Raw genomic sequence first — 23,424 nt, 5'->3', positions numbered from 1 at the left:
AACACAGAATACAACCATTTTATTACCCTACCCTGAAAGACCGTGACAGCCCAGCAGAAGAACAGTAGACTGAAGAGTTGTATTATCCAGCCCCATTACAACACTTGAGCTCTGAGAGGCCTGTGGGAACATCCTGATAGCATGGGTACATCCCAAATGGCACCCTATTCCCTATATAGTGCCCTACTTTTGACCAGGTCCCATTTGGTACGCCATCTCAAAGTCCCCTTTTACCCCGACATGTAATTTGGGATGCAGACCATGTTTTCCTGCTTTAACTACCCTGGGGCTGTACTGAAGTACCGTACACAACCTTTACACCCTGCACTCACTGGTCCACGCTCATTAAGAGAGGCCTTTTCAACTTGGTTCTCTATTTCTGCCTTCACCTCGCTCTCTCCCTCGCTCTCTCCTTCCCTCCCTCTCTCTCTCCCTCCCTCCCTCCACTTCTCTCTCTCTCTCCCTCTATTCCTCCCTCTCTCTCTCCCTCTCTCCCTCCCTCTCTCTCCCTCTCTCTCTCTCCCTCCCTCCACCTCTCTTTCTCTCCCTCCCTCTCTCTCTCCACCTCTCTCTCTCCCTCCCTCCCCCTCCCTCCCTCCCCCTCTCTGTCTCTCCCTCCCTCCCTCCCCCACCTCTCTTTCTCTCCCTCCCTCTCTCTCTCCCTCCCTCCCCCTCCCTCCCTCCCCCTCTCTGTCTCTCCCTCCCTCCCTCCCCCACCTCTCTCCCCCTCCTTCAACCTCCCTCCCTCCACTCTCTCTCCCCTCCCCCTACCCCTCTCTCTCCCTCCCCCCACCCCTCTCTCTCCCTCCCCCGACCACTCTCTCTCCCTCCTTCCACCTCTCTCTCTCCCTCCCTACCCCTCCCTCTCTCTCCCTCCCTCCCCCTCTCTCCCTCCCTCCCTCTCTCTCCTCCCTTCCTCCCCCATTCTCCCTCCCTCCCTCTCTCTCCCTCTCTGTCTCTCCCCCCACCTCTCTCTCTCTCCCTCCCTCCCCCTCTCTGTCTCTCCCTCCCTCACTCCACCTCTCCCTCCCTCCACCTCTCCCCCTCCCTCCCTCCCTCCCTCCCTCCCTCCCTCCCTCCCTCCCTCCCTCCCTCCCTCCCTCCCTCTCTCTCTCTCTCTCCCTCCTTCTCCCTCTCTCTCTCTCCCTCCCTCTCCCTCACTAATTCTCCCTCTTTCTCCCTCCCTCTCTCTCCCTCCCTCTTTCTCCCTCCCTCTCTCTCACTCCCTGCACCTCCCCTTTTCCTCTATCTCACCGTTTTTATCTCTCTCTCTCTTTCCCTGTCCACCTCTCTCTTGTTCCACCTCCCTCTCTAAAGATTGTGTACGATACTTTCTCTCTCTCTCCACCTCCACCTCTCGCTCCCTCCACCTCTCTCTCCACCTCTCTCTCAGTTTCATCAATAGGAATAAGTGACTAAAATAACCAGAGTGAAGCAGGCAGAGTCGGGGTTACTTTACATTATAGTGGCTTCTGCCAAGGTCAGGGAGTTTCTGTTACGTTGCAAGGAGAGCAGGGGAGGGAGGGAGGAGTCGGCACTATGTCGGCATCCCAAATACTCTAATCCCTAACAGTGCACATATGAGCCCTAGTCAAATGTAGTGTACTATGTACCTTGCCAGATTGGGGGCGTTCCAGCTCTCGTATTCCTAGCGCTCATGCAGTTCACCTAATCCTTCCCTCTTCCTCTCCTCCTCTCTAAACTGCTGTAGTTATCGTGCTGTGCCCTGTAGATCATCAACTAGGTTCAGCCACGGGACTATTTGTTTTGTTGAGCGGATGGTCAATTACAAAATCATTTGTGGGCGACCTCCCGGGTGGCGCAGTGGCCTCCCGGGTGGCGCAGTGGCCTCCCGGGTGACGCAGTGGCCTCCCGGGTGGCAAAGTGGCCTCCCGGGTGGCAAAGTGGCCTCCCGGGTGGCAAAGTGGTTAAGGGTGCTGTACTGCAGCACCAGCTGTGCCACCAGAGACTCTGGGTTCGCGTCCAGGCTCTGTTGTAACCGGCCGCAACCGGGAGGTCCGTGGGGCGAAGCACAATTGGCCTAGCGTCGTCCGGGTTAGGGAGGGTTTGGCCGGTAGGGAAATCCTTGTCTCATCGCGCACCAGCGACTCCTGTGGCAGGCCGGGCGCATTGCGCGCTAACCAAGGTTGCCAGGTGCACGGTGTTTCCTCCGACACAAGAAGCAGTGCGGCTTGGTTGGGTTGTGTATCGGAGGACGCATGACTCTCCGATGAGACAAGATAGTAGCTACTGAACAATTGGATACCACGAAATTGGAGAGAAAAGGGGGTAAAAATTCAACAACAAAAACAAATAAATAAATAAATAATTTGTGGACTGCAAATTGACCGCAAGAAGCCAAAACAAATATAATATTTTACTAAACACAATCATTTCAAACCTTGCTTCCATTTCTATACGTCATTCTATTATGTGTGGGAATACTGAGGAACATATTTAATCACCTAGAGCTGATTTCCTGACGTTTTTACAGTCTGTTATGTCCAACAATTAAAAATTCCCAAACAAATATAGATTTTGGGGGGCTCAGAAAACTTGGGAGGCCAAAGAAAAGCACCAACGGGCCACCAGTAGAGGAACCCTGCTTTGGATGGATGGCAGAACCCCTTCCCTTTATTCAACCTGCTATGTATCCCTCCCTCCAGCCATCCCTCCATCCTCCATCCTCCCTGTGAATTAGGTTCATTTAGAGAGGTACGATATCTGGCCATACAGCATGTGGATTAGGTTCACTTAGAGAGGTACGATATCTGGCCATACAGCATGTGGATTAGGTTCACTTAGAGAGGTACGATATCTGGCCATACAGCATGTGGATTAGGTTCACTTAGAGAGGTACGATATCTGGCCATACAGCATGTGGATTAGGTTCACTTAGAGAGGTGCGATATCTGGCCATACAGCATGTGGATTAGGTTCACTTAGAGAGGTGCGATATCTGGCCATACAGCATGTGGATTAGGTTCACTTAGAGAGGTGCGATATCTGGCCATACAGCATGTGGATTAGGTTCACTTAGAGAGGTGCGATATCTGGCCATACAGCATGTGGATTAGGTTCACTTAGAGGTACGATATCTGGCCATACAGCATGTGGATTAGGTTCACTTAGAGAGGTGCGATATCTGGCCATACAGCATGTGGATTAGGTTCACTTAGAGAGGTGCGATATCTGGCCATACAGCATGTGGATTAGGTTCACTTAGAGAGGTGCGATATCTGGCCATACAGCATGTGGATTAGGTTCACTTAGAGGTACGATATCTGGCCATACAGCATGTGGATTAGGTTCACTTAGAGAGGTGCGATATCTGGCCATACAGCATGTGGATTAGGTTCACTTAGAGAGGTACGATATCTGGCCATACAGCATGTGGATTAGGTTCACTTAGAGAGGTACGATATCTGGCCATACAGCATGTGGATTAGGTTCACTTAGAGAGGTAAGATATCTGGCCATACAGCATGTGGATTAGGTTCACTTAGAGAGCAATATACCAATACACAAATCCGTACCCAACAGAAAACTGACTCTCTCTCTCTCTCTCTCTCTCTCTCTCTCTCTCTCTCTGTCACTGTTTCCAGATCTATTTAAAGATTTTTACTATCTTTTCTTTATTTAACATGTTCTACATTACTGTGTTAAATTCATCCACACTGAACACACCCGAAGAATAATTCTAAATGGCCACAGCGTTCAAGGAGAAACCATACATTGTTCATTTTTATTCACTTGGCATTGCCTGTCAGTTCAGCCAGTGCAGAGCTGGCTGTGCCAGGAATGTAGTGAGAATGAAGACAGTAATGTCACTAAGCAGGAGGCAGGACTCACATTTTGTTGGGCGCTCCAGTTTCCGCCTGCCTCGTTTCTTGCGTGGCGGAGTTGTCAGAGTCTCCTCTTTGTCTTTCTCAGAGTCCTCCTGCTCGTCCCGGCTCGGATCCCGGCTCGGCTCCCGGCTCACTAGAAACCTGTTCTCCAGGGAGGGGGGGCTCCGGCTCTTTTGCAGGAGGGTGGGTGGTCCCGGGGGATCGTCTTCAGACTGACTGGCACTGGGGGAACCAGGGGCATCTGGTAACCCGTTCTTCTCTGGACCTTTCCTCTCTTGCTTTGGGCAGCTGCTGGCATCAGCCTGGGTCCTGTCTCTGTCTGTGTGCCCGCTGCTGGCATCAGCCTGGGTCCTGTCTCTGTCTGTGTGCCTGCCGCTGGCATCAGCCTGGGTCCTGTCTCTGTCTGTGTGCCCGCCGCTGGCATCAGCCTGGGTCCTGTCTCTGTCTGTGTGCCCGCTGCTGGCATCAGCCTGGGTCCTGTCTCTGTCTGTGTGCCCGCTGCTGGCATCAGCCTGGGTCCTGTCTCTGTCTGTGCGCCCGCTGCTGGCATCAGCCTGGGTCCTGTCTCTGTCTGTGTGCCCGCTGCTGGCATCAGCCTGGGTCCTGTCTCTGTCTGTGTGCCCGCTGCTGGCATCAGCCTGGGTCCTGTCTCTGTCTGTGTGTCCGCTGCTCATGACTCCATTCTGCACCTGCGCCACAGATACTCTCTCTCTTTCCACTTCCACCCCGGTGAGACTGAGGCCTCCGGGCACACTGTCCTTCACAGACACACTGCCCTCCGCCTGCAGGTAAAGGAAGGAGATAAGCTATTAGGAAGATTATAGTGGAGTGGATATTATTGCCAATCATTTCACGTTGTTAGCCAATAACCTTAAGGACAATGGAGTCTTTTTTATTCTATGTTAGTTAACCTTTAGTACAAGTATTTTGTTTAAGTTTCACTGCATCACTTTAATCTTTATTTGAATGAATCACACAATTCAGTATATTGGTATGCTTCAGTAGCCCGAGGTCCTGTCTGCCTGCGCCTGTAACTGCTGGAGCTCCAAACATCAGTCAATACAGTCCAACTGTACCAATAACCTCAAGTAGATAACTGTATTATAGTGGGACACCCTGTGAACTCGCTGTGCGTTGGTTGTGTGCTGTAACTCAGCTATTCACTGCATCACTGTAGTGCACAAATATGAGAGGAATGTTGGCTTTTTGTCAAAGGCAGGAAATCTTTCATTTTATTGACGTGGGACTCGCCCCTGGAAACCATTTCATGCTGTAACGAGAAGTATTTACTTATCTCTGTTCCAGCAGAAGAACAGAGATTCTCCAACCCAATGACACCATAGCACAGCCAAACAACGTTATCTGTCTGGTATTATCTGCGCGTGATTCAACTACATTGTAAATCTATATAATCGTACAGTGGGGCAAAAAAGTATTTAATCAGCCACCAATTGTGCAAGTTCTCCCACTTAAAAAGATAAGAGAGGCCTGTAATTTTCACCATAGGTACACTTTAACTATGACAGACAAAATGAGAAAAAAAATCCAGAATATCACATTGTAGGATTTTTTAATGAATTTATTTGCCAATTATGGTGGAAAATAAGTATTTGGTCACCTACAAACAAGCAAGATTTCTGGCTCTCACAGGCCTGTAACTTCTTCTTTAAGAGGCTCCTCTGTCCTCCACTCATTACCTGTATTAATGGCACCTGTTTGAACTTGTTATCAGTATAAAAGACACCTGTCAACAACCTCAAACAGTCACACTCCAAACTCCACTATGGCCAAGACCAAAGAGCTGTCAAAGGACACCAGAAACAAAATTGTAGACCTGCACCAGGCTGGGAAGACTGAATCTGCAATAGGTAAGCAGCTTGGGTTGAATAAATCAACTGTGGGAGCAATTATTAGGAAATGGAAGACATACAAGACCACTGATAATCTCCCTCGATCTGGGACTCCACACAAGATCTCACCCCGTGGGGTCAAAATGATCACAAGAACGGTGAGCAAAAATCCCAGAACCACACGGGGGGACCTAGTGAATGATCTGCAGAGAGCTGGGACCAAAGTAACAAAGCCTACCATCAGTAACACACTACGCCGCCAGGGACTTAAATCCTGCAGTGCCAGACGTGTCCCCCTGCTTAAGCCAGTACATGTCCAGGCCTATCTGAAGTTTGCTAGAGAGCATTTGGATGATCCAGAAGAAGATTCGGAGAATGTCATATGGTCAGATGAAACCAAAATATAACTTTTCGGTAAAAACTCAACTCGTCGTGTTTGGAGGACAAAGAATGCTGAGTTGCATCCAAAGAACACCATACCTATTGTGAAGCATGGGGTGGACACATCATGCTTTGGGCTGTTTTTCTGCAAAGGCACCAGGACGACTGATCCGTGTAAAGGAAAGAATGAATGGGGCCATGTATCGTGAGATTTTGAGTGAAAACCTCCTTCCATCAGCAAGGGCATTGAAGATGAAATGTGGCTGGGTCTTTCAGCATGACAATGATTCCAAACACACCGCCCGGGCAATGAAGGACTGGCTTCGTAAAAAGCATTTCAAGGTCCTGGAGTGGCCAGTCTCCAGATCTCAACCCCATAGAAAATCTTTGGAGGGAGTTGAAAGTCCGTGTTGCCCAGCAACAGCCCCAAAACATCACTGCTCTGGAAGAGATCTGCATGGAGGAATGGGCCAAAATACCAGCAACAGTGTATGAAAACCTTGTGAAGACTTATTGACCAAATACTTATTTTCCACCATAATTTGCAAATAAATTCATTAAAAATCCTACAATGTGATTTTCTGGATTTTTTTTCTCATTTTATCTGTCATAGTTGAAGTGTACCTATGATGAAAATTACAGGCGTCTCTCGTCTTTTTAAGTGGGAGAACATGCACAATTGGTGGCTGACTAAATACTTTTTTGTCCCACTGTATATATCTATATCACCAGGCATCTTTTCATCTTTTCAGATAAGTACATATAAAAATCACACGTCAAGTATCTCATATAACATGTTGATCACAAGATATACACCTCTTTTTAGTGACCTAGAAAATGAACTCCTTTTAAAATGCTTGAAGAACAGGACATGTGAGCTGGTGGGAGAGCAATCTTTTCTCCGCAGTGTCTCTGCTAGAGACTACTGCCTAAAAATAGTGTTAAAAATCATTTTGGAGACAATTCCATTACTAGGTCACAGCAAAGGAAAGTAGAGCATGTCTACTAGCGAGATGAGATTGGCCTGTCTGTCAACACTGAGATTGGCCTGTCTGTCAACACTGAGATTGGCCTGTCTGTCAACACTGACAACATCATGTCTGAAGCATCGATTGTCTCAGACAGGCGGAAGGACGGACAGATGCAGAGTGAAAGACAGAGACAGGCAGGCAGGCAGGCAGAAAGGCAGGCAGACAGGCAGGCAGGCAGACAGGCAGGCAGGCAGGCAGACAGGCAGGCAGAAAGGCAGGCAGAAAGGCAGGCACGCAGAAAGGCAGGCAGGCAGGCAGACAGAAAGGCAGGCAGAAAGGCAGGCAGGCAGGCAGGCAGGCAGACAGGCAGGCGGGCAGAAAGGCAGGCAGGCAGGCAGACAGAAAGGCAGGCAGAAAGGCAGGCAGGCAGGCAGACAGGCAGGCAGGCAGGCAGACAGGCAGGCAGAAGGCAGGCAGGCAGGCAGGCAGGCAGAAGGCAGGCAGGCAGGCAGGCAGGCGGGCAGAAAGGCAGGCAGAAAGGCAGGCAGAAAGGCAGGCAGGCAGGCAGGTAGGCAGAAAGGCAAGTGGGCAGGGAGGCAGAGGCAGGGAGTGAAACAGAGACAGAAAGACAGGCAGGCAGAAAGACAGACAGGCAGACAGAAAGACAGGCAGGCAGACAGGCAGGGAACAAGAGAGAGACAGAGACAGAAAGACAGACAGGCAGGCAGGAAGGCAGACAGACAGAGGCAGGGACTGAGATCGAGACAGAGACAGGCAGGCAGACAGGCAGGGACTGAAAGAGAGACAGAAACAGACAGGCAGGAAGGCAGGCAGGCAGGGAACGAGAGAGAGAGAGAGAGAGAGAGAGAGAGAGAGAGAGAGAGAGAGAGAGAGAGAGAGAGAGAGAGAGAGAGAGAGAGAGAGAGAGAGAGAGAGACAGAAACAGACAGAAGCAGGAAGGCAGGCAGGCAGGCAGGCAGAGAGAGAGAGAGAGAGAGAGAGAGAGAGAGAGAGAGAGAGAGAGAGAGAGAGAGAGAGAGAGAGAGAGAGAGAGAGAGAGAGAGAGAGAGAGAGAGAGAGAGAGAGAGAGAGAGAGAAGAGAGACAGGCAGGAAGGCAGGCAGGCAGGGAATGAGAGAGAGAGAGAGAGAGAGAGAGAGAGAGAGAGAGAGAGAGAGAGAGAGAGAGAGAGAGAGAGAGAGAGAGAGAGAGAGAGAGAGAGAGAGAGAGAGAGAGAGAGAGAGAGAGAGACAGAGAGAGACAGAAACAGACAGGCAGGAAGGCAGGTAGGCAGGGAATGAGAGAGAGAGAGAGAGAGAGAGAGAGAGAGAGAGAGAGAGAGAGAGAGAGAGAGAGAGAGAGAGAGAGAGAGAGAGAGAGAGAGAGAGAGAGAGAGAGAGAGAGAGAGACAGAAACAGACAGGCAGGAAGGCAGGCGGGCAGACAGATGCAGGGAACAAGAAAGAGACAGAGAATGAGAGACAGACACACCCACACAGAGACAGGTGCAGTATGTACATCTGACTATGTTAGCAACAGTCTAATGCCTAATGAGACAAGAGATCTGACACTTCCGAACATGTTGTTGATGTTGTGGGAAATGATTTTATTATATCAGACTAATGACTGTGTCTTTTCATTCCTTACCAGGCTCTTTAGAGAAGCCAATCCTAATTATACTGCGATGTGGACGGAGTAGAACTAAAACATATCCACTGTTAAATCCAGAAAGCTGATGTTCTGAAAGAGCTTCAAAATTTGGACCCATACAAATCAGCTGGGCTAGACAATCTGGACCCCTACAAATCAGCTGGGCTAGACAATCTGGACCCCTACAAATCAGCTGGGCTAGACAATCTGGACCCTCTCTCTCTAAAATGATCCGCCACAATTGTTGCAACCCCTATTACTAGCCTTTTCAACCTCTCTTTCATATCGTCTGAGATCCCCAAAGATTGGAAAAATGCCGCGGTCATCCCCACTCTTCAAAGGGGGAGACATTCTAGACCCAAACTGTTACAGACCTATATCTATCCTACCCTGCCTTTCTAAGGTCTTCGAAAGCCAAGTGAACAAACAGATCACCGACCATTTTGAATCCCACCGTACCTTCTCCGCTATGCAATCTGGTTTCCGAGCTGGTCATGGGTGCACCTCAGCCATGCTCAAGGTCCTAAATGATATCATAACCCGCCATTGATAAGAGACAATACTGTGCAGCTGTATTCATCGACCTGGCCAAGGCTTTCGACTCTGTCAATCACCACATCCTCATCGGCAGACTCGACAGCCTTGGTTTCTCAAACGATTGCCTCGCCTGGTTCACCAACTACTTCTCTGATAGAGCTCATTGTGTCCAATTGGAGGGCCTGTTGTCCGCACCTCTGGCAGTCTCTTTGGGGGTGCCACAGGGTTCAATTCTCGGGCCGACTCTTTTCTCTGTATACATCAATGATGTCGCTCTTGCTGCTGGTGATTCTCTGATCCACCTCTATGCAGATGACACCATTCTGTATACTTCTAGCCCTTCTTTGGACACTGTGTTAACTAACCTCCAGACAAGCTTCAATGCCATACAACTCTCTTTCCATGGCCTGCAATTGCTCTTAAATACAAGTAAAACGAAATGCATGCTCTTCAACCGATCGCTGCCCACACCTGCCCGCCCGTCCAGCATCACTACTCTGGACAGTTCTGACTTAGAATATGTGGACAACTACAAATAGCTAGGTGTCTGGTTAGATTGTAAACTCTCCTTCCACACTCACATGAAGTTTCTCCAATCCAAAATTAAATCTAGAATCGACTTCCTATTTCACAACAAAGCTTCCTTCACTCATGCTGCCCCTTGTAAAACTAACCATCCTACCGATCCTCGACTTCGGCGATGTCATCTATAAAATAGCCTCCAACACTCTACTCAACAAACTGGATGCAGTCTATAACAGTGCCATCCGTTTTGTCACCAAGGCCCCATATACTACCCACCACTGCGACTTGTATGCTCTCGTTGGCTGGCCCTCACTTCATATTTGTCACCAAACCCACTGGGTCAAATCAAATCAAATCAAATCCAATTTTATTTGTCACATACACATGGTTTGCAGATGTTAATGCGAGTGTAGCGAAATGCTTGTGCTTCTAGTTCCGACAATGCAGTGATAACCAACAAGTAATCTAACTAACAATTCCAAAACTACTGTCTTATACACAGTGTAAGGGGATAAGGAATATGTACATAAGGATATATGAATGAGTGATGGTACAGAGCAGCATACAGTAGATGGTATCGAGTATAGTATATACATATGAGATGAGTGTGTAGACAAAGTGGCATAGTTAAAGTGGCTAGTGATACATGTATTACATAAGGATGCAGTCGATGATGTAGAGTACAGTATATACATATGCATATGAGATGAATAATGTAGGGTAAGTAACATTATATAAGGTAGCATTGTTTAAAGTGGCTAGTGATATATTTACATCATTTCCCATCAATTCCCATTATTAAAGTGGCTGGAGTTGGGTCAGTGTCAATGACAGTGTGTTGGCAGCAGCCACTCAATGTTAGTGGTGGCTGTTTAACAGTCTGATGGCCTTGAGATAGAAGCTGTTTTTCAGTCTCTCGGTCCCAGCTTTGATGCACCTGTACTGACCTCGCCTTCTGGATGATAGCGGGGTGAACAGGCAGTGGTTCGGGTGGTTGATGTCCTTGATGATCTTTATGGCCTTCCTGTAACATCGGGTGGTGTAGGTGTCCTGGAGGGCAGGTAGTTTGCCCCCGGTGATGCGTTGTGCAGTCCTCACTACCCTCTGGAGAGCCTTACGGTTGAGGGCGGAGCAGTTGCCGTACCAGGCGGTGATACAGCCCGCCAGGATGCTCTCGACCTGACCTAAGTCAGACCTAAGTCCAGGTCATCTATAAGTCTTTGCTAGGTAAAGCCCTGCCTTATCTCAGCTCACTCAGCTCACTGGTCACCATAGCAGCACTCACCCATAGCACGCGCTCCAGCAGGTATATTTCACTAGTCACCCCCAAAGTCAATTCCTCCTTTGGCCGCCTTTCCTTCCAGTTCTCTGCTGCCAATGACTGGAACGAATTGCAAAAATCACTGAAGCTGGAGACTCATATCTCCCTCTCTAACTGTAAGCACCAGCTGTCAGCACAGCTCACAGATCACTGCACCTGTACATAGCCCATCTGTAAACAGCCCATCCAACTACCTCATCCCAATTCTGTTATTTATTTTTTTGCTCCTTTGCACCCCAGCATCTCTACTTGCACATTCATTTTCTGCACATCTATCACTCCAGTGTTTAATTGCTCAACTGTAATTATTTGCCACTAAGAACTATTTATTGACTTATCTTACCTCATTTGCACACACTGTATATAGATTTTTCTATTGTGTTATTGACTGTATGTTTGTTGATTCCATGTGTAACTTTGTGTTGTTGTTTGTGTCACACTGCTTTACTTTATCTTGGCCAGGTCGCAGTTGTAAATGAGAACTTGTTCTCAACTTGCCACCTGGTTAAATAAAGGTAAAATAAATAAAAATACACATTTGTCAAGCTATTTTCAGAGAAGAGATCTGAAAGCAAACTCCACTGATTTCTCACTGACATAAGAAAAAAAGGATAGCATTTAACCAAAACATTGTGAGAAGAAGAAAGACAGAGAGAGAGAGAGAGAGAGAGAGAGAGAGAGAGAGAGAGAGAGAGAGAGAGAGAGAGAGAGAGAGAGAGAGAGAGAGAGAGAGAGAGACAAAGAGTGGAGACAGAGTGAGAGAGATAATGAGAGACAGTACTATTTAACGAAGCTGCCATTTGAGGACTCGTTAGGTGTCTGTTTCTCAAACTAGACACTGTACTTGTCCTCTCCCACTCCTCTTTCTATTCTAGTTGGAGCCAGTTTGCGCTGTTCTGTGAAGGGAGTAGTAGCCAGCGTTGTACGAGATCTTCAGTTTCTTGGCAATTTCTCGCATGTAATAGCCTTAATTTCTCAGAAAAATAATAGACTGACGAGTTTCAGAAGAAAGGTCTTCATTTCTGGCAATTTTGAGCCTGTAATCGAACCAATAAATGCTGATGCTCCCGATACTCAACTAGTCTAAAGATGGCCAGTTTTATTGCTTCTTTAATCAGGACAACAGTTTTCAGCTGTGCTAACATGATTGCAAAAGGGTTTTATAATGATCAATTAGCCTTTTAAAATTATCAACTTGGGTTAGCTAATACAACGTGCCATTGGAACACAGAAGTGATGGTTACTGATAATGGGCCTCTGTACGCCTATGAGATATTCCATTATTTTTTTTATTGATCACCTGAATTACCCGTAGCTAATTAGTCAGTTTCAGTGAGATGAACTCCCCTGGCTAATTGGTCAGTTTCAGTGAGATGAACTCCCCTGGCTAATTGGTCAGTTTCAGTCAGATGAACTCCCCTGGCTAATTGGTCAGTTTCAGCGAGATGAACTCCCCTGGCTAATTGGTCAGTTTCAGTGAGATGAACTCCCCTGGCTAATTGGTCAGTTTCAGTGAGATGAACTCCCCTGGCTAATTGGTCAGTTTCAGTGATATGAACTCCCCTGGCTAATTGGTCAGTTTCAGTGAGATTAACTCCCCTGACAATTTTTTATATTTTTGGTAGTAGTTACAGTCTTGTTTCATTGCTGCAACTCCCATACAGACTCGGGAAAGGCAAAGGTCAAGAGCCATTGTCACGCCCTGACCTTAGAGAGCCTTTTAATTTCTCTATTTGGTTAGGTCGGGGTGTGATTTGGGTGGGCATTCTAGCTTTCCTATTTCTTTGTTTGGCCTGGTATGGTTCCCAATCAGAGGCAGCTGTCTATCGTTGTCTCTGATTGGGGATCATACTTAGGAAGCCTTTTTTCCTCCTTTATTTGTGGGATCTTGATTTTGTATTGGTGTTGTGTAGCCTGCAGAACTTTATGTTCATTTTGTATTTTGTTGTTTTCGGTCTTCATTTTAAATAAAGTAAGATGTTCGCCTACCACGCTGCACCTTGGTCTAATTCATCCAATGAGCGTAACAGCCATGCATCCTCCGAAACACAACCCAACCTAGCCGCACTGCTTCTTGGCACAACGCACATCCAAACCGGAGGCCAGCCGCACCAATGTGTCGGAGGAAACACTGTACACCTGGCGACCTGCTCAGCGTGCACTGCGCCCGGCCCGCCACAGGAGTCGCTACTGCGCGATGAGACAAGGACATCCCTGCCGGCCAAACCCTCCCTAACTCAGACGACACTGGGCCAATTGTGCGCCGCCACATGGGCCTTACGGGCGGCTGCGACAGAGCCTGGGCTCGAACCCAGAATCTCTGGTGGCACAGCCTTAGACCACTGCACCACCCGGGAGGCCCCTCCTCTGGCTAATTGGTCAGTTTCAGTGAGATGAACTCCCCTGGCTAATTGGTCAGTTTCAGTGAGATGAACTCCTCTGGCTAATTGGTTAGTTTCAGTGAGATGAACTCCCCTGGATAATTAGTCAGTTTCAGTGAGATGAACTCCTCTGGCTAATTGGTTAGTTTCAGTGAGATGAACTCCCCTGGATAATTATTCAGTTTCAGTGAGATGAACTCCCCTGGCTAATTAGTCAGTTTCAGTGAGATGAACTCCACTAGCTAATTGGTCAGTTTCAGTGAGATGAACTGGTTGAAGTGCTTCCATTACCCATTTAGAAAAATAGCTAATTCATAAATTGACGACAGCCTATATGCCCTTCACCTATCTGGTTCATGTCTCAAGCCAGCATGGATAAAATGCAATAATTAACTAATAATAGCCATATTCTAATAATTATCATGTGCCAACGTATCGCCTCGGTGAAACTTTCACTCCTGTAGAATTTAAATAATTGGATGATGAAACTCGCAAGAGAACAATTTCCAATGACAACTTTGTGAGTCACACAGCCTCCGACAGTGTTTCCCACAAATGGTATATTCTGCTATTCTTACAATAAACCTACAATGTGTGTATAGCCTTCAGTTCTGCATGACACTGTTTCTGACACTGTTTGTTTGTTTATTGATGGTTGTGAAAAAGTCCAATGAAGATATTATTACAAATGATCTACTTACAGCGATCTGCTTGTGTTTTCTCCCAGCAGGCCGGCCCTCTTTACAGCTGGTGTTGCTTTTAGAGGATTTCTCTTCTGGTGCCAGCTCTTTGTCCAGTATCGTGCTCTCCCTCTATCAAACAATCACACAACACAATATTATCAATCTCATATGAAGAATCAGGTAGAATCACAAATTCATAAACCAACCATATTCAAAATGTGACATCAGTCTGGATTACTGCAACTCGCTTCTGGATTACTGCAACTCGCTGTTGGCTGGGCTCCCTGCCTGTGCCATTAAACCCCTTCAACTCATCCAGAACGCCGCAGCCCGTCTGGTGTTCAACCTTCCCAAGTTCTCTCACGTCACCCCGCTCCTCCGTTCACTCCACTGGCTTCCAGTTGAAGCTCGCATCCGCTACAAGACCATGGTGCTTGCCTACGGAGCTGTGAGGGGAACGGCACCTCAGTACCTCCAGGCTCTGATCAGGCCCTACACCCAAACAAGGGCACTGCGTTCATCCACCTCTGGCCTGCTCGCCTCCCTACCACTGAGGAAGTACAGCTCCCGCTCAGCCCAGTCAAAACTGTTCGCTGCCCTGGCCCCCCAATGGTGGAACAAACTCCCTCACGACGCCAGGACAGCGGAGTCAATCACCACCTTCCGGAGACACCTGAAACCCCACCTCTTTAAGGAATACCTAGGATAGGTTAAGTAATCCCTCTCACCCCACCCCCCTAAGTTTTAGATGCACTATTGTTAAGTGACTGTCCCACTGGATGTCATAAGGTGAATGCACCAATTTGTAAGTCGCTCTGGATAAGAGCGTCTGCTAAATGACTTAAATGTAAATGTAAATGTAATCAGTCCCCACAACTTTGACCCTAAAATTGTACCCTGAATTCCCTGTATAGCTCTACTATAAACATTCCAAGTTTTCACAACCTCACATGAACAGTTTAGAATCGCAAGTTTACAGGAAATGCATAGTAAGCATCACCCATAGGATTGACAGGCAGTTTGAATGTGTAATGTGATTCTATTTGTAGTTTAACAGTATACAGTATTTATCCATTCCAACTGTTGAGCAGTTTAAGGTCTCTCAATAGGTCTCCATCCTATTCCTCTTTAGGATGAAGACAATAGGACACATGGGATGTGAATGTCTCTTTGAGAGCAGGACAGTACAGAGCCTGACTTCACCCAGACACATTCCCTAATGACACTGTTACAAAGACACTGTGTGTGTGTGTGTGTGTGTGTGTGTGTGTGTGTGTGTGTGTGTGTGTGTGTGTGTGTGTGTGTGTGTGTGTGTGTGTGTGTGTGTGTGTGTGTGTGTGTGTGTGTGTGTGTGTGTGTTTAGACCCCATCCAGCACATTGCCTTTGATTAATAAAACTGTGTCCACCCCGATGCAGCACCCCTGGGGTTTTCTGTCCACCTCGATGCAGCACCCCTGGGGTTTTCTGTCTACCTCGATGCAGCACCCCTGGGGTTTTCTGTCTACCCCGATGCACCACCCCTGGGGTTTTCTGTCCACCTCGATGCAGCACCCCTGGGGTTTTCTGTCTACCCCGATGCAGCACCCCTGGGGTTTTCTGTCTACCTCGATGCAGCACCCCTGGGGTTTTCTGTCTACCCCGATGCAGCACCCCTGGGGTTTTCTGTCTACCTCGATGCAGCACCCCTGGGGTTTTCTGTCCTCCTCGATGCAGCACCCCTGGGGTTTTCTGTCCACCTCGATGCAGCACCCCTGGGGTTTTCTGTCTACCTCGATGCAGCACCCCTGGGGTTTTCTGTCTACCTCGATGCAGCACCCCTGGGGTTTTGTCTACCTCGATGCAGCACCCTGGGGTTTTGTCTACCTCGATGCAGCACCCCTGGGGTTTTCTGTCTACCTCAATGCAGCACCCCTGGGGTTTTGTCTACCTCGATGCAGCACCCCTGGGGTTTTCTGTCTACCTCGATGCAGCACCCCTGGTGTTTTGTCTACGTCGATGCAGCACCCCTGGGGTTTTGTCTACCCCGATGCAGCACCCCTGGGGTTTTCTGTCTACCCCGATGCACCACCCCTGGGGTTTTCTGTCTACCCCGATGCAGCACCCCTGAGGTTTTCTGTCTACCCCGATGCAGCACCCCTGGGGTTTTCTGTCCACCTCGATGCAACACCCCTGGGGTTTTCTGTCTACCCCGATGCAGCACCCCTGGGGTTTTCTGTCTACCCCGATGCACCACCCCTGGGGTTTTCTGTCCACCTCGATGCAGCACCCCTGGGATTTTCTGTCTACCCCGATGCAGCACCCCTGGGGTTTTCTGTCTACCTCGATGCAGCACCCCTGGGGTTTTCTGTCTACCCCGATGCAGGACCCCTGGGGTTTTCTGTCCACCTCGATGCAGCACCCCTGGGGTTTTCTGTCTACCTCGATGCAGCACCCCTGGGGTTTTCTGTCTACCTCGATGCAGCACCCCTGGGGTTTTGTCTACCTCGATGCAGCACCCTGGGGTTTTGTCTACCTCGATGCAGCACCCCTGGGGTTTTCTGTCTACCTCAATGCAGCACCCCTGGGGTTTTGTCTACCTCGATGCAGCACCCCTGGGGTTTTCTGTCTACCTCGATGCAGCACCCCTGGTGTTTTGTCTACCTCGATGCAGCACCCCTGGGGTTTTGTCTACCTCGATGCAGCACCCCTGGGGTTTTCTGTCCACCTCGATGCAGCACCCCTGGGGTTTTGTCTACCTCGATGCAGCACCCCTGGGGTTTTGTCTACCTCGATGCAGCACCCCTGGGGTTTTCTGTCTACCTCGATGCAGCACCCCTGGTGTTTTGTCTACCTCGATGCAGCACCCCTGGAGTTTTGTCTACCTCGATGCAGCACCCCTGGGGTTTTCTGTCCACCTCGATGCATCACCCCTGGGGTTTTGTCTACCTCGATGCAGCACCCCTGGGGTTTTGTCTACCTCGATGCAGCACCCCTGGGGTTTTGTCTACCTCGATGCAGCACCCCTGGGGTTTTCTGTCCACCTCGATGCAGCACCCCTGGGGTTTTCTGTCCACCTCGATGCAGCACCCCTGGGGTTTTCTGTCCACCTCGATGCAGCACCCCTGGGGTTTTGTCTACCTCGATGCAGCACCCCTGGGGTTTTGTCTACCTCGATGCAGCACCCCTGGGGTTTTGTCTACCTCGATGCAGCACCCCTGGGGTTTTCTGTCCACCTCGATGCAGCACCCCTGGGGTTTTCTGTCCACCTCGATGCATCACCCCTGGGGTTGATGGAACATATGATAATACTAATGTAGTTGCTTCTATAAAATGTCTCAGACTGCTGACTTAGAATCTGTTTAGCCTTTTAGATGATAATGAAGAAGGTGATATGGACCTGGAGGACCTGATCCTCGATCAGCACTCCAACTAAGACTATTTTGTGAATACAGGCCACCGGGGTTCAATAACGACTGAATAACATGTACTGACTGAGTGTCTTACTGAGTCTGTTGTGGGGCTATGAAGGGAGACAAGCTTGAACAATTAATTGAGGCAGATCAAATCCTGCTTAGCAACCAGCTATAAGCATCACGAGGAGGGAGCTACTGGGAGCTGCTGATGACAAACAGTCTGGACTTTTTAAAGGCAGTCTTATAAGCAGTCATATTATGCAGGCACATTATTGGTAGTAAATCTACAGTAGTATCTAGTACGTGGATCCACTGAGCTAAAATCATTCACATAATCTTCCAAATCTAATCTCCTCCTTATATAAAATTAATCTGACTGTTCATTTTCATTATCTGTTGTTTATTTCTCCAGTAGTGATTTCCCTTCTGCTTTCTAGAGCTACGTTCCAAATGGCACCCTATTCCCTACAAAGTGCAAAGAACCCTATGGGTCTTGGTCAACAGTAGTGCACTACGGTATATAGAGAATAGAGTGCCATTTGGGACAAACTACTAGTGCCTGGTTTAGCCTGGCTCCACCACAGGCATATTGGTACTGCGTGGCCTCTCTGAGTGCTACTCTATACAGGATGACCAGAGAGAGACCGAGAGATTCAGTCTACAGACGAGAGAGACAGAGAGTCAGTCTACTCTCTGTCTCTACAGACGTGTGGTGTCATGTGATGTGAAGAGCTCCTGGCTCCAGCCATGCTTCAAGCTCACTAACCCCCATGTCACCAAAGGAGTGTGGAAACGAGGTAACCGCAAGGGCAGAATTCTAGAATACGGAATGTTTTATATGCGGCCCTAAATCATGCTCCATTTGGAGACACCGTCAGTCCAGCCCATGGACATGTCGCCTTCTATTGTATTGTCAAAATCCTCCACATTTTCAATGAAACACAACATACCATTTATAAGACATGACAAATAGACATGGAAACAATAGATGGCATAAAATACAAAGACTATTTTGTTATTGCCTTTTGTGTGAACCCTATAACACACTCTGGCACTATTCGATATCTCTGGCACAATTTCCGTCGGCGGTCGGTTTATTTAAGGCAATGGTTGTTGCTTAGCAACAGGACTACATTGGGCGGGCAGTGTGATGGGAGAGCACAGTAGAGGAGAGAGAAGAGAGGAAGAGAAAGAGAGGAGGATAAATGTCCCAGTATAACACATAGGGAGAGCAGTTTCAGCAGCAACTGGCTGGCTGGCACAGCATTAGATATAACAGCCAACGCCCCACGTAACAGTAAGAAAACACTGTCACCATTCTAACAGGCACAATGAGAGAAAACACAATCATATTGTTATCAATAATGTAATGCAATTGATCAAATGTATTTATAAAGCCCCTTTCACGGCAGCAGTTGTTACTGTTGTTAATGTGGGTAATGGGTGTCTAACTTACAGTAGCCCAGCATGACATGTTATGATGTTTATAGTATAACTGTACAGAGTATAGATTCATATGAATCCTTACATACAATGGAAACATCTGGTGGATCAACCTGCTTTATGTTTATTTTCGTATGGAAATGATGGAAATGGTAATCAATTACACAGTGGTTCAGATAAATAATGCAAAATAACTCAATGATAAGATCTCTGATCAATATGGGTATAACATGTTATAATAACATTGTAAAACACACTGTTATAAACGTATTGACACAGTAACAAAATGTTACAGTGTTTTAATGACAGTAGTTTGGCTTTACATAGCAGTTTGTTTCTCACCATTCTGTTCCCAGGTGCATCGCAGGTGTAGTCTAAGCTTTGGAATGCAGTGGTGTTGTTGGTGGCAACAGTGTTGGACGGCATCGCCAAGAGTGCAAATCCTACGGATGATATTCTCAATGGAAAACAGAAGAAGCTTCAAAATATGGGAAATAAAATCAAAGGAACAAAAAAAAAATGACGATCCTTCAATGAACCTTCGATGATCCTGCAAAATGAAGAACAACAAATGTAATCATGCACGCTGAAAAACTGTAAATGCAACTATTTATTATTATAATAGTATATTTATTATTACATTGTGATTATTCCTTCATTTTGTGTTAAGTTGAACATGATTCTAGCCTATATACCTACAGATTGGATTCAATGAATCTCAGTCTCCCTACTATGCCTGCAGTGATCTAATCAGGCAAAAGCAGGGCCTACTAGCTCAAATTGTCAATGGCATGTCTACTCCAGTTGTGCCTTTACTAGTTAGAAAAACATTTTAAGCATGCTTAAATAAGTGTCAGTTCTCTCTGGTTTCTCCCGTTTCTCTCACACAATATACCACACGTGTAGAACTGTAGGGCTATATGGCGTAAACTATTACCGGTATATATGCATTATGCATATAATAATCTATATGCAGATTAGATTTTCATTATAGCCCAACACCTGTGGTCAAACGAGACACTCCTTTGCACAGACTGCTGGCTCCATGCAAGGCCTAGCCTACTACCTCTCTGCCTATCGAGATCCATAGCTAGCCATGTGCACTTATAAATACAGTATCAATGTTGATGGTCAATGTTATACTTTTCATCGATTATTCCAGAAGGTTTGTAATATAGGCCTAGTCTTGATATAGGCTAAACGTCCTTGGTGTTTTTTGTTTTTGCCCCCATTTTCACTAGTTAACGCCAGGGTAGTGGGTTCGATCCCCGGGACCACCCATACGTAGAATGTATGCACACATGACTGTAAGTCGCTTTGGATAAAAGCGTCTGCTAAATGGCATATATTATTATTATTATTATTACTACACTACCGTCTACCGATAACTGCCGGAGGTAAAGTGCTCGAGCCACACGTTCACCCACGCGCACAGACAGACTTTCTGACACATTGATACAAATGTTGCATTAATGCGTCATTGGGGACACTTGAATGATAGTTCAAATCAATCTAAACATATTGGTAAATGTAGCATATCACTGTCGTTCAAGTGTAAATGCATGTTTCCATTTGTTCGTGGGAAGAAAACAATGTTGCGGGAAATGATATTGCAGCTACAAAACGTGTTACTTTTTAAATGTATATATATATTTTTGTGTGTGAATACAATGTCACCTACTGTTCCATTGTCAGCAAAAATCACAAATATTATGCATTATAACAATTTTGATTGAATTAACGACTTTATCTATGAACACATGGCTGGCGGTCCACTGCATTTGTCACTGTTGCAGGCTTAAATTACCAAATTGTACACGTATTTGAAGGGGAAATCAGCATCTAACCCGGTGGGACTGTACCGCGTTTATAGGCCACAACCATTTGATGGAGAAAACCCCGTTATTTTCAGACGGGCGTGTATTCTGTAGAAACAATCGCCTTTCGGTATGTACAAATACGCGGTCACCAAGTTCAACTGAGTATCGCAATGTCTAATCACAAGTCAGTCATCGCATATCTGCAAAAGCACAAAAAGGAATACGGTTTCCCCCCACCACCACGATCGAATGCAGCCAGTCTTCCTTCCGTTCTAAGGGATCTCACTGACTGTGTGTTCCGATAAAGGTTAGCCCTACAGAGGGTTTGGTAATAACGGGCTATGGTTTTTAAACGAGTGAATCACGGTGTTCATTACCCGTTTTGCCAAGTCCCAGGCCAGACCCTTTTTGTTGTCGCTTGCTCCCGGATCCTCCTTCTTCTTCTCTCCCCGTCCTCCACCACACCAGCCGGCCAGCACTCCGCCAGATGCTCGGCTCACACTGCAGGGGCCAGCGGACCGATAGTGTCTCCACTAGGTCCTAAAGGTAGTGCTGTAACGGCTGCTGCTTCATTGCCATTATGCTAGAATCTATACACAATATATTTAATTACTATTTCAAAATCCGGTTAAACCTAAATAATTGTCCTTTTCTGTGTCAAATATTCAAATAGCCAAAAAGGTTCAGAGTGTTGAAAATAGCATACATCAGACCACATAGCTGGCAATAGGCCTACAAGTAGGCACCAGACAGGCATATAGGCTGCAGGTCTATTTCACACTGGTGGCCCTAGGTCAAGGGTCAAACCTCTGGCCATAAACATGAAAATAAACATATAAGAGAGAAATAAAACAATATTACTAAGAATGAATCAAACCCAATAGCTAATAAATAAGCCTGCAGTCTGCATTGTGTTTATAGTGATTACATAATAATGAATATTCTGGGAAGGCTTTCCACTAGATGTTGGAACACTGCTGTGGGGACTTGCTTCCATTCAGCCACAAGAGCATTTAGGCCTGGCTCGTAGTCGGCGTTCCAATTCATCCCAAAGGTGTTTGATGGGGTTGAGGTCAGGGCTCTGTACATGCCAGTCAATTTCTTCCCCACCGATCTCAACAAACCATTTTTGGATGAACCTCACTTTTGCACGGGGGCATTGTCATGCTGAAACAAGAAAAGGCCTTCCCCAAACTGTTGCCACAAAGTTGGAATCACAGAATGATATAGGATGTCATCGTATGCTGTAGCGTTAAGATTTCCCTTCACTGGAACTAAGGGGCCCGAACCATAAAAACCAGCCCATACCATTATTCCTCCTCCACCAAACGTTACAGTTGGCACAATGCATTCGGGCAGGTAGCGTTCTCCTGGCATCCGCCAAACCCAGATTTGTCCATTGGACTGCCAGATGATGAAGCGTGATTCATAACTCCAGAAAACGCATTTCCATTGCTCCAGAGTCCAATGGCAGCGAGCTTTACACCACTCCAGCTGACGCTTGGCATTGAGCATGGTGATCTAACATGCTGACCACACTGCCCGCGTCACTTGCGCAAGCATCGCAAAATAAATGTACACATACATGAAATTCAACCATTTCACCCACACTGCACGCGCGCGTCTGCCTAGCCAGGCGCTAAAATAGAACTTGGTTGTATTTGTGACGCTTGACACACTGCAAGTCCGCCTCTCCCATCTCCTCATTAGTTTTTAGAAGCATATACCCACGTGGTGATTGAAAGATGAACTGAGGTCCACACTCCAGTCCAGTTGGTGGTGGTAATGCACCTTAAAGTTGGTTGCCATATAAAGTCCAAAGAAGAAGAAGAAGCCTGAAGGAGGAGAGGTTACGTGAAACAAACTTGGTTTACACTTTTATCTGTGGATTCATTGTCAGAGTAGAGGACCTTGTGCATTTCAGGTAAAATAACAACCCAATGTTTGTATCCCAGGACAAATTAGCTAGCAACAGCAAGCAAGCTAGCTATATTATCATAAATATTTAATGCTTTTCAACCTGTCCCCAAATTAATAAAGTTGGTTCAGAGTTCATTTTGATATTTAAACCTGCGTGTCCTGATGGAGTCTGGTACGGATGGACAAAATCAACACGCGTGTGTTGGCACATGTGCAAGTGGTGTGATCAGCATGTTAGGCTTGTGTGCGGCTACTCGGCCATGGAAACCCATTTCATGAAGCTCCCTACAAACAGTTATATTGCTGGCGTTGCTTCCAGAGGCAGTTTGGAACTCAGTAGTGAGTGTTGCAACCGATGCTTCAGCACTCAACGTTTCCACGTCACAATAACAACACTTACAGTTCACCTGGAAAGCTCTAGCAGGGCAGAAATTTGACAAACTGACTTGTTGGAAAGGTGGTATCCTATAACGGTTCCATGTTGAAAGTCACTGAGCTCTTCAGTAAGGCCATTCTACTGCCAATGTTTGTCTATGGAGATTGCATGGCTGTGTGCTAGATTTTATACACCTGTCAGCAACGGGTGTGGCTGAAATAGCCGAATCCACTCATTTGAAGGGGAGTCCACATACTTTTGTATATTTCGTGTACGTCCTGCCTGCTGCTTCAGAGTATGTCATTGTCAGGAGTATAGTGCCAGAGG

The 23,424-nt window shown here is 47.1% G+C and overlaps 1 protein-coding gene across 5 annotated transcripts in view; it reads right to left on the bottom strand.

The window, feature by feature from the left end:
* The window catches only part of LOC124046687 (DNA (cytosine-5)-methyltransferase 3A-like), a 70,129-nt gene extending 48,833 nt beyond the window's left edge, over positions 1-21,296 (bottom strand). For all 5 annotated transcript variants that reach the window (XM_046367344.1, XM_046367346.1, XM_046367345.1 and 2 more), the window contains exons 1-4: positions 21,179-21,296; positions 19,324-19,531; positions 14,164-14,274; positions 3,853-4,630 (exon numbers count right to left, since the gene is read on the bottom strand). In XM_046367344.1, the coding sequence (XP_046223300.1) occupies positions 3,853-4,630; positions 14,164-14,274; positions 19,324-19,407 (973 nt within the window). In that variant the 5' untranslated portion in view covers positions 19,408-19,531; positions 21,179-21,296. The remainder of the gene's footprint in view (positions 1-3,852; positions 4,631-14,163; positions 14,275-19,323; positions 19,532-21,178) is intronic.
* Positions 21,297-23,424: the final 2,128 nt, after the last annotated feature.

The sequence above is a fragment of the Oncorhynchus gorbuscha genome, linkage group LG10 (genome assembly GCF_021184085.1).
Source record: "Oncorhynchus gorbuscha isolate QuinsamMale2020 ecotype Even-year linkage group LG10, OgorEven_v1.0, whole genome shotgun sequence".
In the NCBI taxonomy this organism is placed as follows: Eukaryota; Metazoa; Chordata; class Actinopteri; order Salmoniformes; family Salmonidae; genus Oncorhynchus; species Oncorhynchus gorbuscha.
This window is presented reverse-complemented; position numbering and strand designations above follow the sequence as displayed.